The 14,795-nt window shown below is 45.1% G+C and overlaps 1 protein-coding gene across 1 annotated transcript in view; it reads right to left on the bottom strand.

The window, feature by feature from the left end:
• LOC147726007 (V-type proton ATPase subunit B, kidney isoform) overlaps positions 1-14,795 on the bottom strand; it is a 257,085-nt gene that overhangs the window by 18,587 nt on the left and 223,703 nt on the right. Inside the window, exons 9-10 of the mRNA XM_086960126.1 lie at positions 2,328-2,451; positions 375-525 (exon numbers count right to left, since the gene is read on the bottom strand). Coding sequence (XP_086816252.1) covers positions 375-525; positions 2,328-2,451 — 275 coding nt within the window. The remainder of the gene's footprint in view (positions 1-374; positions 526-2,327; positions 2,452-14,795) is intronic.

The following is a 14,795-nucleotide window of genomic DNA, read 5'->3' as shown; positions in this document are numbered from 1 at the left end:
TTGGCTGCTGGTACCTGACATTGATCCTGCGGGGTTATTCCACATTAATTTGAGAAATGTGCAAATCCTGGAGTTAGAACTGAGTAGTAACAGTTTTATCACTAGAGCGGATTTGCTGCCCTTGGCATTAGTAACTTAGAAACATTTGGAAACATACGGGGGCTTTAATCAGATGCATCAACATTTGTTTTGGACAATTATGAAAAATCCCTATTACTTGTAGATCCTTTGCTCTTTTTTCTGGTTAACTTTTTTCTGCATGGGCGCATTTTTATACTCTTTTTGATCTGTTCCCCTGGAACCCTGATCTCTTGTCTCCTTGAAGCCACCATGCCCACTGCCTCTCCCGGTTTACCGCGGATTGGTCAACTCACCGTCGTTTGGCATGGTGAGGATGGGGATCTGTGTGATGGAGCCACTTCGCCCCTCCACTCGCCCGGCGCGCTCGTAGATTGTGGCCAAGTCGGTGTACATGTAACCGGGAAACCCTCGCCGACCTGGCACCTCCTCTCTGGCAGCAGATACCTGAACACGATAAATGTATGTCAGTGTACTCCTCATTGCACAGCAACTGTCATCGTAGCAAGAACAATATCACATCATCGCGATAACGCAATGACAATGGGGGTTCCTGAGGTAAGTCATACACGAGGAGCACAAATCTCCTTTTTTCTCAAGGCAATGGTAGACTATATTATATGGTGAAAAAAGCAAATTCTTTGGCATATTACCTGATAACTGGAAAATGATATGCCACCATCTTTTGCATTATTATCAAGCTATTATGCAGACCCACCAGGTTTTTGCAGGCTTTGTTACCAAATTTTGCGGGGGGAAAAAGTAAAATTTGAAGCTCAAAACTCTTAACATTTGTGTCCTTTATGAAGTAGGCAGAACATGTCCCTCTTCCACAATATCACTCGTTCTGTGGCCCATCACTACTAGGGGCTGTACCCTGTGCCAGCCTGTGGCCTGGCAGAGTCCCCTAAGCATGGTGCTTAGGAACAGGAGGACTTCTGGTAATATTGCAGATTTTATCTCTCTCTGGCATGTGGGAGGAGTCTAGTCACTGGGCAATGGGGTGCACAGTAGGAGTGGGCCGCAGAAGAGGAAGGAAAATAGAGGTGGCAGAGAGGTATGGAAGGGGCAGAGCATTTGCCAGTGGTGTTACCAGGCAGGAGGTAGCAGGTTGTGACATCTGTGGCCTGCTCGCCTGTTGCCCACCCTCCTTTTACTGGCCCCGCAGTAATGCAAAACCAATAAAAAGACACCCAGATTCATTTAAAAAATATATCTAAATAATTTCTGTAGGCACTTTTGTAAATTTGCAGGATTTTTACCCTACTGCAGGTTTTTGTGATTTTTTTTGAAAATCGCAAAATCACAAAATCCTGGAGGAGCGTGATTATGAGATTGTTAAAAAAAATTATTGATGCAAAATAGATCCCCACACAGCAAATATTATTGAAAGTATTATTCACCAATAAATACTGCTGTAAACGTATGCCAAGGACGGATAGTGATCATGTTCTTTTTTTTTAAATTGTTTTTACAGAATTGTTTTTAATTGTCCTGAGGAAGGTGGTGCGCACAGCAAGATCCACCGAAACGTGTGGACTTGGATTCATTTTAATAATGTATTGTAAAAACCTAACTCGATTTGGGTCTTCATTTGAGTGTTTGAATAATATGTTGCATAAATTTGGATTATAGTGTATATACTTACAGTGAACATCTACAAAAAAAGTATATATATATCTAATCTTTTTAATTTTTAATATCTTCTTTTTATAAATAAAAATACTTGAACAGTACATACGCCTGGCTACGTAATATACAGTTTTAGATTGTAAGTGCTTTTGTGGTTCCACTTGAGATGGGGGAGTTTTGAGTGAGTGAGAAACTGAATTACTTAAATTCTGATTAGACTTTCACTGAATCTCTATGGATACTTGAAATTAAAGTTAGATTCCAGAAAAACTTGTAGTATAGAAAATCAAGGGAACCTTTGTGTTTGTTGATACTATTTACCCTGTTCCCTTGGTATTAAAGGGGTTACTCTCTTTCTCTTTATATTGTGTTGGTGCTAGACATCCAATTGCGCACCAGCACAGGGGGAAAGGACAGAATGCACTGTATTGCATGTACAGTGTATTCTTGTCCTTTCACATTGACGTAGGGCAGCGCAAGAAGAAGAATTGTGGCGCTGCACTGCGCCAGCTTCCCACATATAAGCCTCTATGATTGCAAACCGAAACATAAATACAGTGCCTGGGCAATAAAGATACTTTGACTCGATGGAAACATTGAAGACAGGTTTTTTTTACCTCACGCAAGGCTTCCGCATAAGAGCTCATGTCAGTCAGAATCACAAGCACGTGCTTTTCACACTGATAGGCCAGGAACTCCGCTTCAGTCAGAGCCAAACGGGGCGTGATGATGCGCTCAATCCTGCAAAGAGGTAAGAGAGGGAGCAGTGCTTAATTTGTAAAAAAAAAATAAGAGCGGGCCCTGGTCAGGAGGCCATCACAGTTTGCACCACACATTGCCACTATACTTACACAACTGCTCACCATCACACTGCTACATGTGTGACAATTCAGACTGTTTGGGCCGCCAAAGCTTTTAGAATGGCTTGTGCGGCAGGTATTACTGGTCTTTATTGTATATTGAATTAACAAACACTGTTTTTCTGCTCATCTTTAGATTACACAAACAGCACCACCATAAGGTGGCAGCCGCCATAAGTGAAAGTTCTAGCCTTTAAGTTCCAATGTCGGCACATAAATGCCAAGTACCGGAAGCCACCGTCTCAAATTAAGCACAGAGAGTGAGGATATAAACGTATCAGGGATTGAGCATGATTCTATATTGACTCATGAGGGTAGAGGGGGCCGGAATATTTCTCACTCTGGGGGGGTTGAGCATGAACCTAAATCGTTGATGATTTAAGAATTATATCTTAAGCATAGTACTCATCTATAACAGTGATGCACGACTAAAACCCCAATAAATGAGCGTATCAGGGATTGACGCATCAGCTTCTAATATGACGTGTCACGCCATGGGTACCTGGAGGGCTTCAAAGGTGGCTACATCTGCAGGACAAGTCAGCTGTGATAGTGTCTTTGCCGCCCTGTCCCTAGGACCTGGGAAATAGCACTGATGACGGATTTAGCACTTCCTCCAGAAATCTGAAGGGTTTTCATTAACTTTCACTTCTGTTTTTTTATCACCTACTTTTAAAGAAGGCACTATTTATAACCTCAATCTGTTGACAATTCCCATATGAAAATAATTACGGTTCCAGGTGAGAATCATGCAATGTGGAACTATGAATCTGAATTATTTATAGTGATACTATCCTGAATTCGAGATCTTTTGTATCCCCCCTAAAGGAAGCGCGCAGCACACTCAGTGGTGGTGTGTTTTTCCTGAACGCACATTGTTGACAGAAATAAATGTTATACAATTTTAATGTAATGGGATTTATGAAAATACAGATACATATTTATATTTGATACACTACCTAGAAAAAAATCTCTATTGATTCATTTGTTGTTTGTAGCTATTGTTCGCATAAACCACTATGGCGGCAGGGGCGTAAGACAGGCCCCCGCAGACCGTGCAGCACATGGGGGCAAGCCAGCAAGTCCCCCCAAGCCATCATCCCTTCTCCCCTTAACCCATTCTTTGGAGGGGAAGGGGATGCATCATTCTGTGTTACACCACTGCCTGGTGGGACATCTCCATTATAGTGAGACCCCCATGAACCCACAACGGCAGTCAGTCATTTGTGGGGGATTGTTTAGCATCCAGTCTCAGAGAGGGGATGAAGGATGAACATTTGCAATGAGGACGACGCACTCTTAGCTCAAGGAATCCAATGCAAAGTTCACGTGTCTCAAAGATGCTCTGCAACCACAGACGGATGTTGTCCTTTTTGAGGCACACCAGTCTGATGCACTAGACAGGCTTTGACAGTAATGAACCCCAGGGCAGGACTTACCCTTAATGACAGCGCAAACATTGAATCAAGGTGGAAGCAAATCTGGCAGAAGCAGCTAAGAGGAATGCGAATTCCCTGTTATTATAATAGACACATGTGAGCATTTGCATCTATCTACCTTCCAGGGCTGTTTTCAATTTCCGCTCCAGTCCTGCCAGAGGTATGTGATGCATGTCAATCTAGACTGAGTCTGAGACTCATTCTGTCATTTGATCGCATCCTCTGTCTGCCTCTGTTTCAGTCCAAGTGCCTACATAGCGCCTTGTCCTTTGCATACCCAGGTATGACATCCAAGCACACAACCAGGTGAGCTGAGAGTCTTTCATTTAACGTGTGACCTTACACTCACCTTTATTTGTAATTTATCGAAACCATATTGCCTGCTTCTATTTCCTGGAGAGGTTGTTAACCACTGTTAATAGCCCACCATGTCATCGTGGCCCCAAGCATCCCTCCCCCAATCTCACCCAACAGAGGTCACCAAACTGGCCAGCTGTCCCTCTCTGGTCTTTCCCCCTCATTGACACTCCACTGATCTGAGAACATGGGCAAAGAATAGTACATTGTAAGCCTTCAGAAGTAGATACAGCCAAAGGCAAAAGGGCTCTAATGCTAGTAGAGGGTATGTTACCTTTACTTCTCAGGCTATACTGAACTCAGATAAAACAGAAGTCCTCATCCTAGGTAAATCCCCCTCTGCATGGGACGACTCCTGGTGGCCGGAAGCCCTCGGAAAAGCACCCATCCCGACAGACCACGCACGGAACCTTGGCGTCATCCTGGATTCTTCACTCTCAATGAACAGACAAGTCAGCGCCGTATCCTCTTCATGCTTTAACATTCTTCGCATGCTCAAAAAAACATTTCGCTGGATCCCCTCCGAAACAAGGAAAACAGTCACCCACGCCCTAGTCACGAGCCGACTGGACTACGGAAACACCCTCTACGCAGGTACCACCGCTAAACTCCAGAAGAAACTACAACGTATCCAAAACGCCTCAGCCAGGCTCATATTAGACATCCCACGCAACGAACACATCTCTGGTCACCTTAAAGACCTCCACTGGCTACCCGTCAATAAGAGGATCACTTTCCGACTGCTTACCCACGCACACAAATCACTCTACGACATCGGACCAGATTGCCTCAACTCCCGACTGTCCTTCTACACCCCCTCCCGCCAACTTCGCTCCTCCAGCCAAGCCTTCGCCACTGTACCTCGCATCAACAAGACCACCATGGGAGGCATATCCTTTTCATACCTGGCCGCCAAAACATGGAACTCACTCCCCGCTTACCTTCGCCTCACCCAGAATCACCTAGCGTTCAGAAAGCAGCTTAAAACGTGGGTATTTGACAAGTAATCATCCTCCCCTTCCTAAGCGCCTTGAAACCCTGTGGGTATGTAGTGCGCTATACAAATTTTATGACTTGACTTGACTTGACTGGCTATACATCGGGAGTTATTACACTGCTGGAGTTACATCAGGGGTTATTACATCACCAGTACGTTTTTGTTCTTTTAATTCATAGCTCCTTTTTACGTACATAAATGTATAAGTGTCTTTATTTTACAATAGAGGTTCAAATTAATTTAAGGATAAATAAATGTAGCTAATTGATATGTTATATTATTTGTAATTAAAAGTTAAGTAATAAATATTTTTTAGGTTAGGGGATTTTTTTTAGCTTTAAAAAGGCGAATTTTTTTTAGGGGGGGACATGGATGGGTTCTGTCGAGTGATCTGCATGGTTTAGGGTTCACGGATGGATAAGGGGTTTTTAAGTTTCAGGGATGGGTAATGTTTAGGGATAGTAAGGGCTTTTTTGGGGTCAAAGATGGGTAGAGGTTATGGGTAGTAAGGGATGTATAGGGTTCAGTGATTGGTAGTGTACAGGAGTAATAAGACAGTTTTAGGGTTCCGGGATGGCAGTGTTTATGGGGCACTTTGGGGTTTTAAGGTTTGGGGATGGGTAGAGTTAAGAGTAGTAATGGGTTTTTAGGGTCCATCAAATGTAGGGGTAGTGGGGAACTTTTAGGGTTCAGGGATGGGTAGTGTTTAGGAATAGTAAGGGGTTCTTAGGGTTCAAGGACGGGTACTGTAAAATTACATTTTATCAAATAAAATAAATGAAAAATAAATTATATTTAAATTACATTCTAGATAGTGGTAGTGTTTTAATAAAAAAAATTATTAACATTTTTAATGCTAGATTACTTTTAGATTTACAATATATATGTAAATAGATGTGTGTGGAGTGGGGGTATGTAGGGGTGTGCGGGGGTGTATACACACACACACACATACACACACATATTTAAAAGGGGCACAAAATAATACATACCTATATGTCTCTGAGGTAAAGGCACCCCCAACGTAACATAACACAAATTAAAAAGCAGTTTCGATATATCTACTGCAGTGTAATGACACCTGGTGTAAAAGTCAAAATAGTAATAACGGACATTCTATTAGAATATTGCACCCACTGAGTGTAGCATGTTCTATAATGTAGAGGGAGATACGAAAAGGCAAGTATTCGAATTTTAGGGCAGAAGGTATATGCCAGACATTATTAGCCCTGACCCACTTTATTGTCTTCAAGGATGATGATGATGAAAGCGACTTGTAATGCGCACAGCTACTCCAAGGAGTGATACGGCACTCACCAAAAGGTCCGAATATAGTGAAAGATCGTATCGTCTATTACTACGAAAAAAGCAAGGTTTTCAATCCTTTTTTGGACACTGCGATATTGTCCAGATCGTGGAGCTCAAAAGGGAGCTTATTCCAAGCCGCTGGTCCAAGGCAGGTGAGCGGCAGTCGCCCGCTCTGGAAAGGTGAATTCTGCGCGTCATTACCATAATCCAGTCTCGCGGTTATCAGTGCCTGGATAACCGTTTTCTTTGCCGTGAATGAGAGGTACGGCAAGAACTTTGTTAGTGAGCGCAGAATTCCAAAACAAGTGCCTACGACTGATTTAATTTGTGGCTTAATGGACAGACTGTTATCATATTTGACCTCTAGTTTCTTGACTATGCCATTCTGTGGGCCTGGCGGGAGACATCTTTGGGCCAGAAATTCTGCCTTGTTTCTAGGAGAATATTACCCAAAAAAGAATGTCAGTTTTATCTGCGTTGCACTTGAGTTGGTGTAGGGCCATCCAATGGAAAATCAGAGTCAGGCAAGCTTTAATAGAAACCTCAGGGATCTCTTTTCACTTGCCACACGAGAACAGCAGCTGAGTATCATCAGCGTAAAATATAACTTTTGGGAACTCCCACTGTCAACTCATGCGGCCTTGAGGAGAAAGCAGGACTTCTGCCTCCCAGAAAGGAGGCAAGCCAGTCTAAGGCTTGAGCGATTATGCTGATGGATTGAAGAAGCACAAGACGTCTGGAGTGGGGGACCGTATCAAAGGCTGCTGATAGATCTAACATGATCAGCATTGCCTTTCATGGCGTTTACGGTGCCTTTGATGTATTCTATTACCGCTTTTTGCGCTGTCTCCGTCCTAAAGCGGGGTCTAAAACCCTACTGCCTTGGATGGAGCTGGATGTTGGATTCCAAGTATAAAGAAAGCTGCTGATTATCATGTTCTTCCAGTACCTTGGACAGGCTTGGTAATAAAGAAATAGGTCTGTAAATAGACTGGATTCCAGGGTGCACCAACGGTTTCTTTGGCAGGGCCAGAGTTTTGGCCTGTTTCCAGGAGCAGGGCACTGTAACTGGCACTTGCGACACATTAAGCACCTTATTTGCCAAAGGGTTATTAGCAATAGCCCCTAGGGCTAGCAAGTTTGGCAGGCGCAGGTCTAATGGAGAGCCTGATTTAAGGTTACTTAAGGCTGTCAAATATCTCTCCAAAGAAATCGGTTTGAAACTAGACAGAGTAGCCTTGGTTGACGAGAGTGCACTGGAATGCATCATTTCCAATAACTCTTCATCTTGCAGGGAACCAGTAGACAAACTGAATTGAATAATTGAGATTTTATTGTGAAAGGAGGTCGCCAACTGTTCACACCAGTCCACAGAGAGATGCTGGGATCTTGTGCAAGACACCGGAGACAAAAAGAGGCATATTTACAATGGAATGGCAGAGCGTGGCGTTAAGCATAAAATGCTAATGCCATGCTCCGCCATTCCAAAAATGCAGAGATGAGCCGAATTTGCAAAGATGCAGCACATCCCTGCGTTTTCCCTGGTGCTGGCACTAAATTAAGCTGCCTAGCGCCAACGCAGGCGGCCCTTGTGCCTGCGTTGAGGGAATGATTGTTTATGTGCAGGAAGATGTCCGTCCCTTCCTGCACATAAACAATCACAAATCGCGATTTGAAACTTCTGAGTGCGCTGCATTGGAAAGCACATATAGAAATTGCAAATTGTCATTTTTTTAATGATTGTTTATGTTTCTCATAGTTTTTGCTGTTTTGATTGTTTAAGTGCAGGAAGGGACGCCTTCCTGCACATAAACAATAGTTCATGGCGATTTGCTGTATCTATGTGTTCTGCACAATGCAGCCCACATAGAAACAGCAAAAACGAGGCGAAATAAAGCATTTCTCCTCGTTTCGCCATGTTAAGACCAGGTTTTCCCTGCCTCCTATATACGCTACCCTTGTAAATGGGGGGCAGCGTCAAAATCAATAGGTGTTGAGGCAGAACGCCGACCGCAACACCCATTGCCCACACCTTTCACTCTAGGTATAGTGTCAAAGTGTGCCTTATTTACAAGGCGGCATTGTGTCCTAACTCCACCTTTTAAATAAGGCAAAGCCTGGATTGCACAGGAACGTCCTGTTGCAATAGGAACTTGTAAATAGGCCCAAAGTTTTTAACAACTTTTAAAACTTCCCTAAATGTATTCCTTGCTCTCCACATCTTATCTTCTTGATACATTTGTTTAGCTGTTTTAATTTCAGTATGATATTTCTTGAAGGCTGTCTTGTAAGCTTTCTTACAAATAGTGTTGTATTCTTTCCTGAATTGTCTTTCGAATGCTTTACATCATTTCTTTTCTACCTTGAGGCTATCTAAATCATGGGCTGGAAAGCTGATTTCTACTAAGTCTTTGAGGGACGGCCGGTGCCAGTTTATCGATAGACTCTCACATCCAGTTGTCAAGGAGCTTGTCATCACCCTCAACCCAACCTGAAAGAGCAGGGGCACTTCCTTCCAGGGAGCGCAGAAACTCTTTAGGCTGGACCTTATGATAGCTCTTGAGGTGCATGGAGTTCTGGTAGACGGAAGATGTGTTTTTTTGGGGATCGGCCAAGTGAATTTAAGCAAATAGTTGTCTGACCAAAACGGAGGAATGGGATCTTCCAATAGCAAAGTCACATTGGAGAACATCTGATTCAACATGTGACCCACTTGTTGTGTTGGACTAAATATATGTTGGATAAGAACCAAGGATGACACGGTGTCCCTCAATTCTTTAATATTGTCATCCACCTCATCCAGGTGTAGATTAAGATCCCTCATAAGCATGCATTGCACGCATCTCAGTGCTAAGGCATTTCCTAAGGATTTGAGAAACAGCCATGCTGGTCCCAGGAATTTGTAAATTAGAACCCTGGCCACTAATTGTTGAGGCGTACAAAGGAATGTAAAAGCCTATTGCTTCTGCTCTTATAAAGGCCCTCAATTGGGATAGTCTGGCAGTCAAAGTCTTCCTTATAGATCAGAGCTAACTTTCCTCCCCTGCCACACTGGCAGTCTTTCTTATGTATTTTATAGCCATTAGGGATGGCGTTCGTAATGGCGCGGTTTGAGATGTCCGCGAGCCATGTCTCTGTCCGAAACAATAGGTCCGGCGCGTGCTTCTTCTAAAGGTCAAAAATGTTAACTGCATGTTTCTGCAGTGAGAGGACATGTATTAAAACTGCAAGGAACTTAGTCCTATCTTTATTATTCACAGTAATAAAGGGAGTTTTCTAACCCTTGATGGAGAGATTAACTAGAAGTCACACAGGGGGCAAATGTTAATTTTTAAGTAGGAGTAGAGGGGGTTGAACAAGCTATTTATTCACAGGGGTAAGACTACAAAGGAGGTCTCTACTGCAGCCAATGGGTAAATTACCTTCTGGTCTGTTACGGGCAGACTGCCTGTTGCTGGCCGCTTCCGGGACGCTGATGGGTACACTGCACCCGCAGCACGCGTCCACGCAGCGTGTCCCGCTTTACAGATGTGGCTTGGAACAGCTAGCTCGTACTGCCCAAATATGGTGCCTATAGTTGTTCTCAAGTTGGAAAAATGGCTGCATTCCGAAAAAACTGTTTTTAGCCGCTCCCACCTCCCAAAGAATGTCAGAGACTAAAGTGCGAGAGCGCGATGACTAAAGTGCAAGAGCGCGATTTTAAGTGCAACCAAAAAATTCAAATTCAAGTCTACAGGTAAGATTAAAGGATGAAAAATCAGATTTTTCAACAGTTTAAAACAAAATAACTTTGTAAAAATAGCAACTGCGCCCACTGCATGCGTCCACGCAGCATGCCTCGCTTTATACATGTGGCGGCTTGTAATAGCTCGAGTGCGCACTGCCCAAATATTTTGTCTGTAGTTGTCCTCAACTAGTAAAAATGACCGCACTCAAAAAAAAACAATGTTTTTAGCTGCCCGCAACAAATGTCAGAGCCTAAAGTGCAAAAGAGCGATTTTCAGTGAAACATACATATTCAAGTCAATAGGTAAGATTAAAAGATTAAAAATCTGATTTTTCACAGGTTTAAAACAAACTAACTCTCAGCATTCCAATGTTCTAATGTAGCCTTATTGCCCACTGCCAAGGGCTATACTGGTTGTTGGAGGCTCTGCACCCGAGTTATATGCCTGACCTGTGGGGGAGGGAGATTAACTTTAATTGACGGTATAGCCCAGGGCATTATGGCTATAAGTCTATTGAAATATTTGACCAAAATAAGGTAGACTTTCTAACTTAAACAGGGAGAAACAGAAACACACACATTAGAATGTAGGAGGTGAAGCCTATACCAGCCATTGTCTTCAATGGAGCTCTCAAAATTGCTATGTCCTAATATAGTATTATGGCCCACTGCCGAGGTCTAGAATGATTGTTTAAAGCCCTCGCCACAGTCCAGGCCTATAACAAGGTAGCTAGCCATCAACAAACTTTAATGTCAGAGGCAGAGGGGCATGAATGCTATTAGAATAATCCACACATTGTGGGGAGAATGTTCTAAAATAAACAGAGAAGTATTTAGACGAGGTACTGCTGAAGTTTGGAGTTGGGGAGGGATTCCGGAGTTGGACGAGGGTACTTTACACGTCGGCTAGGGCGAGGGTGCGCCTGGGCCCGTTGATTTCTTCGGCCTATCCTGTTTGCAGAGGGACGAGACAGGGCTGCTCATTGTCGCCCCTGCTGTTCGCATTGGCGATGGAACCGCTGGCGGCGCAGGCGCGGACAGGTGCCATGTATGGAGGGGTCGTGCAAGGGCCGGAGTCGCATTATATATCGTTATACGCTGACGATTTGCTTCTGTATTTGGCGGACGCTGAGCGATCTTTGGAGGGGGCGGTGGATATGCTGGATGGATTCGGTCGGTTGTCAGGCCTTAGGGTGAATTGGACTAAGACCTATATATTCCCACTGCGGGCGGGCACACCCTGCCCCCTATTAGCGAGGGAGGTGGTATGGGAGCCCTCGGGCTTCACCTACCTCGGGGTGCGCATTTTCCACGAGGCGGCTGACCTGCTGGAGGGGAACGTAGGGCGTTGCATACGTGCACTAAGGGGCAGCATGACTTTCTGGGCCTCGCTCCCCCTGTCGGTACTGGGCCGAGTAGCGCTGCTAAAGATGGTGGCGCTCCCGCGGCTGCTTTATTATTTTCGGACATTGCCGGTATGGATTCCGCAGCGGGTCTTTAAGGAACTGAGGACGCTGGTGACTGGCTTCCTTTGGGGCCAGGGCCGGCGGAGGGTGGCGCTGGAAACTCTGATCAGGCCTAAGTCTGAGGGGGGAATGGCAGTCCCCGATTTTGAACTGTATTACTTGGCGGCACAACTGCAGATCCTAACACAGAATGTTGCTCGAGAATTCAGGGGTCCTGAGATTGACCGTGGTGCTGGTATTCCAAGGTGCGTCCTTTCTTATATAGTCATGCAACAGGAACTAGATTTGAGGGAGCTTACGGTGGAGGAAAAGACGCTTAGGTTATGCTGGCAAAGGAGCTTGAAACGGGCGAGGAAAGTCCGGCCGTATGCACCGGAGATGCCTCTGGGGATGTTAACAGCGCTACCGCATGGGGGTGACTGGTCTAGGCTTCTGGAATGGGAGGAGTTGGGGCTACAGATGGTGGGGGACCTGTACATTGATGGAGCATTGGTTCCCTATCAGGTGCTCCAGGAGCAGTTTGGTTTGCCGGACGGCACCTTTCTATTGCATGCGGCAGTGGTGGCGGCGCTGCAAAAGCATTGGGGGGTGGGGCTCGCTGAGCCGGAGGTGACCTTGGCGTGTCAGTATGTGGTGATGGCCGCGGGCACTGTTAAGGCGGTGACGTGTCTCCACATGAGAATGTTGACCGAGGGGCTGACACCGATGCTGGCATTGAAATCGCGATGGGAGGATAGCATAGGCAAGCCCATTCCGGACACGGTCTGGAGTCAGATCCTGAGGCGGACGTGGAAGGGCACGAGGAACGCACGATTTCAGCAGGTGCATTTCTTTATATTACATGGGGCGTACCTGACTCCAGAGAGGTTAAGGCGGTACTTCCAAGTGCTTGACGCAGTGTGCCCGAGGTGCTTGGCTCCCGAGGTTGACTTGGATCACCTGTTATGGGGGTGTCCGAAATTGGGGACGTATTGGCCGGAAGTGGGGATACTCTTGAATGCGGTGACAGATAGAGAAGTGGACTTTGATATGGCGGCGTGTCTCCTGCTTTGGTTCCCGCATACTAAAAAAACGAGAATCACGAGTAAATTCATTGATTTAGGACTTATGTTGGCGCAGAGGGAGATAACCTGGCATTGGAAGTCTAGGGAGGGCCCTTCAGTGAGGAGGTGGATGAACGAGCTATTGAAATGGGCGGGCTGTGAAAGCATTATTAGAATGCGGCAGGCTACTAGACTTGGCAAGGAGAGCTGTTTGGACATGGCGAGAGCCTGGGAGTTGGTGGTGCAAGCGTTGCGTGATTACATGGTGGGAGAGGATGAGGAGGAATGATAGTCCAAGCGGATTCCATGCACTCTTGATGATTGCGAACGGCTCCTGGTATGTGGCGAGCCCCTGAGATGGTACGGATTTGGACGGCCCACATTAGCAGCAGCAGCAGTAGTAGTAGTTGGGGGGGTGGGGAGGGGAGGGAATGGGGGTCTTGAGGGGGGTTGCTCGACATAGCGGCCTGGATTAATCTCGGTAGATAGTGTGTGGATCAGCCCAGGTACCGGGGGGCTCCTGAGATGGTGGGTAGGCGTTCTGGCAGTCATACTGGGGAGCCCTGGGAAGGGGAATGTGGTACGGGGTGGTCTGAGCTATGTTGGACGAGGAATGGGCTGATGACGGTGTTTTCTGGAGCATTTTGAGTTCGTTTGTTGATGCATAGGGGGGGGAGTTTTAGGGGGGTAAAAGCAGATACTAAAAAGTGATGCTGGTCGGATCCAGGGGACGGGGTACACAGAAACATCTTCCTGGGAAGGATAGCCCTGGAGCGCCGCCCGACCTCCGGGTTGTGGGCTAAATGGCTGTGTATGGTATCTCTGTCATCTTTAAGGCTGTAATGCTGTAAGTTTAATGATTGGCCTATGATGTGGTCTTGTTTCTAATTCTGCAATAAAAACACATTTAAAAAATAAATAAATAAATAAACAGAGAAAAACAGAAGGAAAACCATGGGAACGTTGCAGTAGAATGTCCATACCAGCCATTATTGGCCCTGAGATACTTCATTGCCTTCCATAGTGCTCTCAACTTTTCCTTTTTGTAAAAGCAGTTAGTACCAGCACTCAAAGCATTCTGATTGGCTATACAAAGTGCTAATCCTAATGATGCACCATTGATATACATGAGCTGATGTCCTGCAAAGAAATTGCTCTAAGGGTGCCAAGTGAGTGGCCTAATTAACAGCACTCAGTTCCATCTGGTGACCAATGAGCAGTCATGTAATTAAAGTTGGACCAGTCCTGAAATGGAAAAAAACTTACTCTGAGAGCCCGCAATTTTAAAGTGATGGGGTAGTCTCAGAAATGGGGCGGAGTTAAGAGGGGTCAAGACAAGAGGAGCCGAATCTGAGATTCAACTTATACTTTTAGGTGTTTTTTAAAAACTCTCCCCCAAGAAAATTGGCAACAAGGACAAATATGATACAAATATGCCCTAGCTTACTTACTTTTAGCAAACGGGCAGCATTGTAAGATAACATATGGGTTTAAGGCACCTGCTGCAGAGATCTTTGTGTAGCTGCCACATTCTGTGCTAATAAAGCATAAGATAAAAGTGGTGGTCGGTGCATTTGCTGGAGATATCTGCATTCACTCTGGTCACAGCTATGACATATAATAAAATAGCACTGAGGGTTGATGTGCCTGCCGCAAAGCACAGCATGTAAGAGGCAGGTCAAAGATTTTATGGAGATAGTCAGCGGGTTTACTACTTCATTTGTAGAAATCATGGTACAACCTGTTGGTCGTAGGTTACCTACAGGTCGCCATGTGTATCAATATTATGAATAGCGATTAACGAATTGCGATTCTATGAAAATTTTGCGATCCCTAGTGGGTCGCGAATCGACCTACCTCACGAATATTAATAAGGTAGGTCACAATT

The sequence above is a fragment of the Lissotriton vulgaris genome, chromosome 3_1 (genome assembly GCF_964263255.1).
Source record: "Lissotriton vulgaris chromosome 3_1, aLisVul1.2, whole genome shotgun sequence".
Classification (NCBI taxonomy): Eukaryota; Metazoa; Chordata; class Amphibia; order Caudata; family Salamandridae; genus Lissotriton; species Lissotriton vulgaris.
This window is presented reverse-complemented; position numbering and strand designations above follow the sequence as displayed.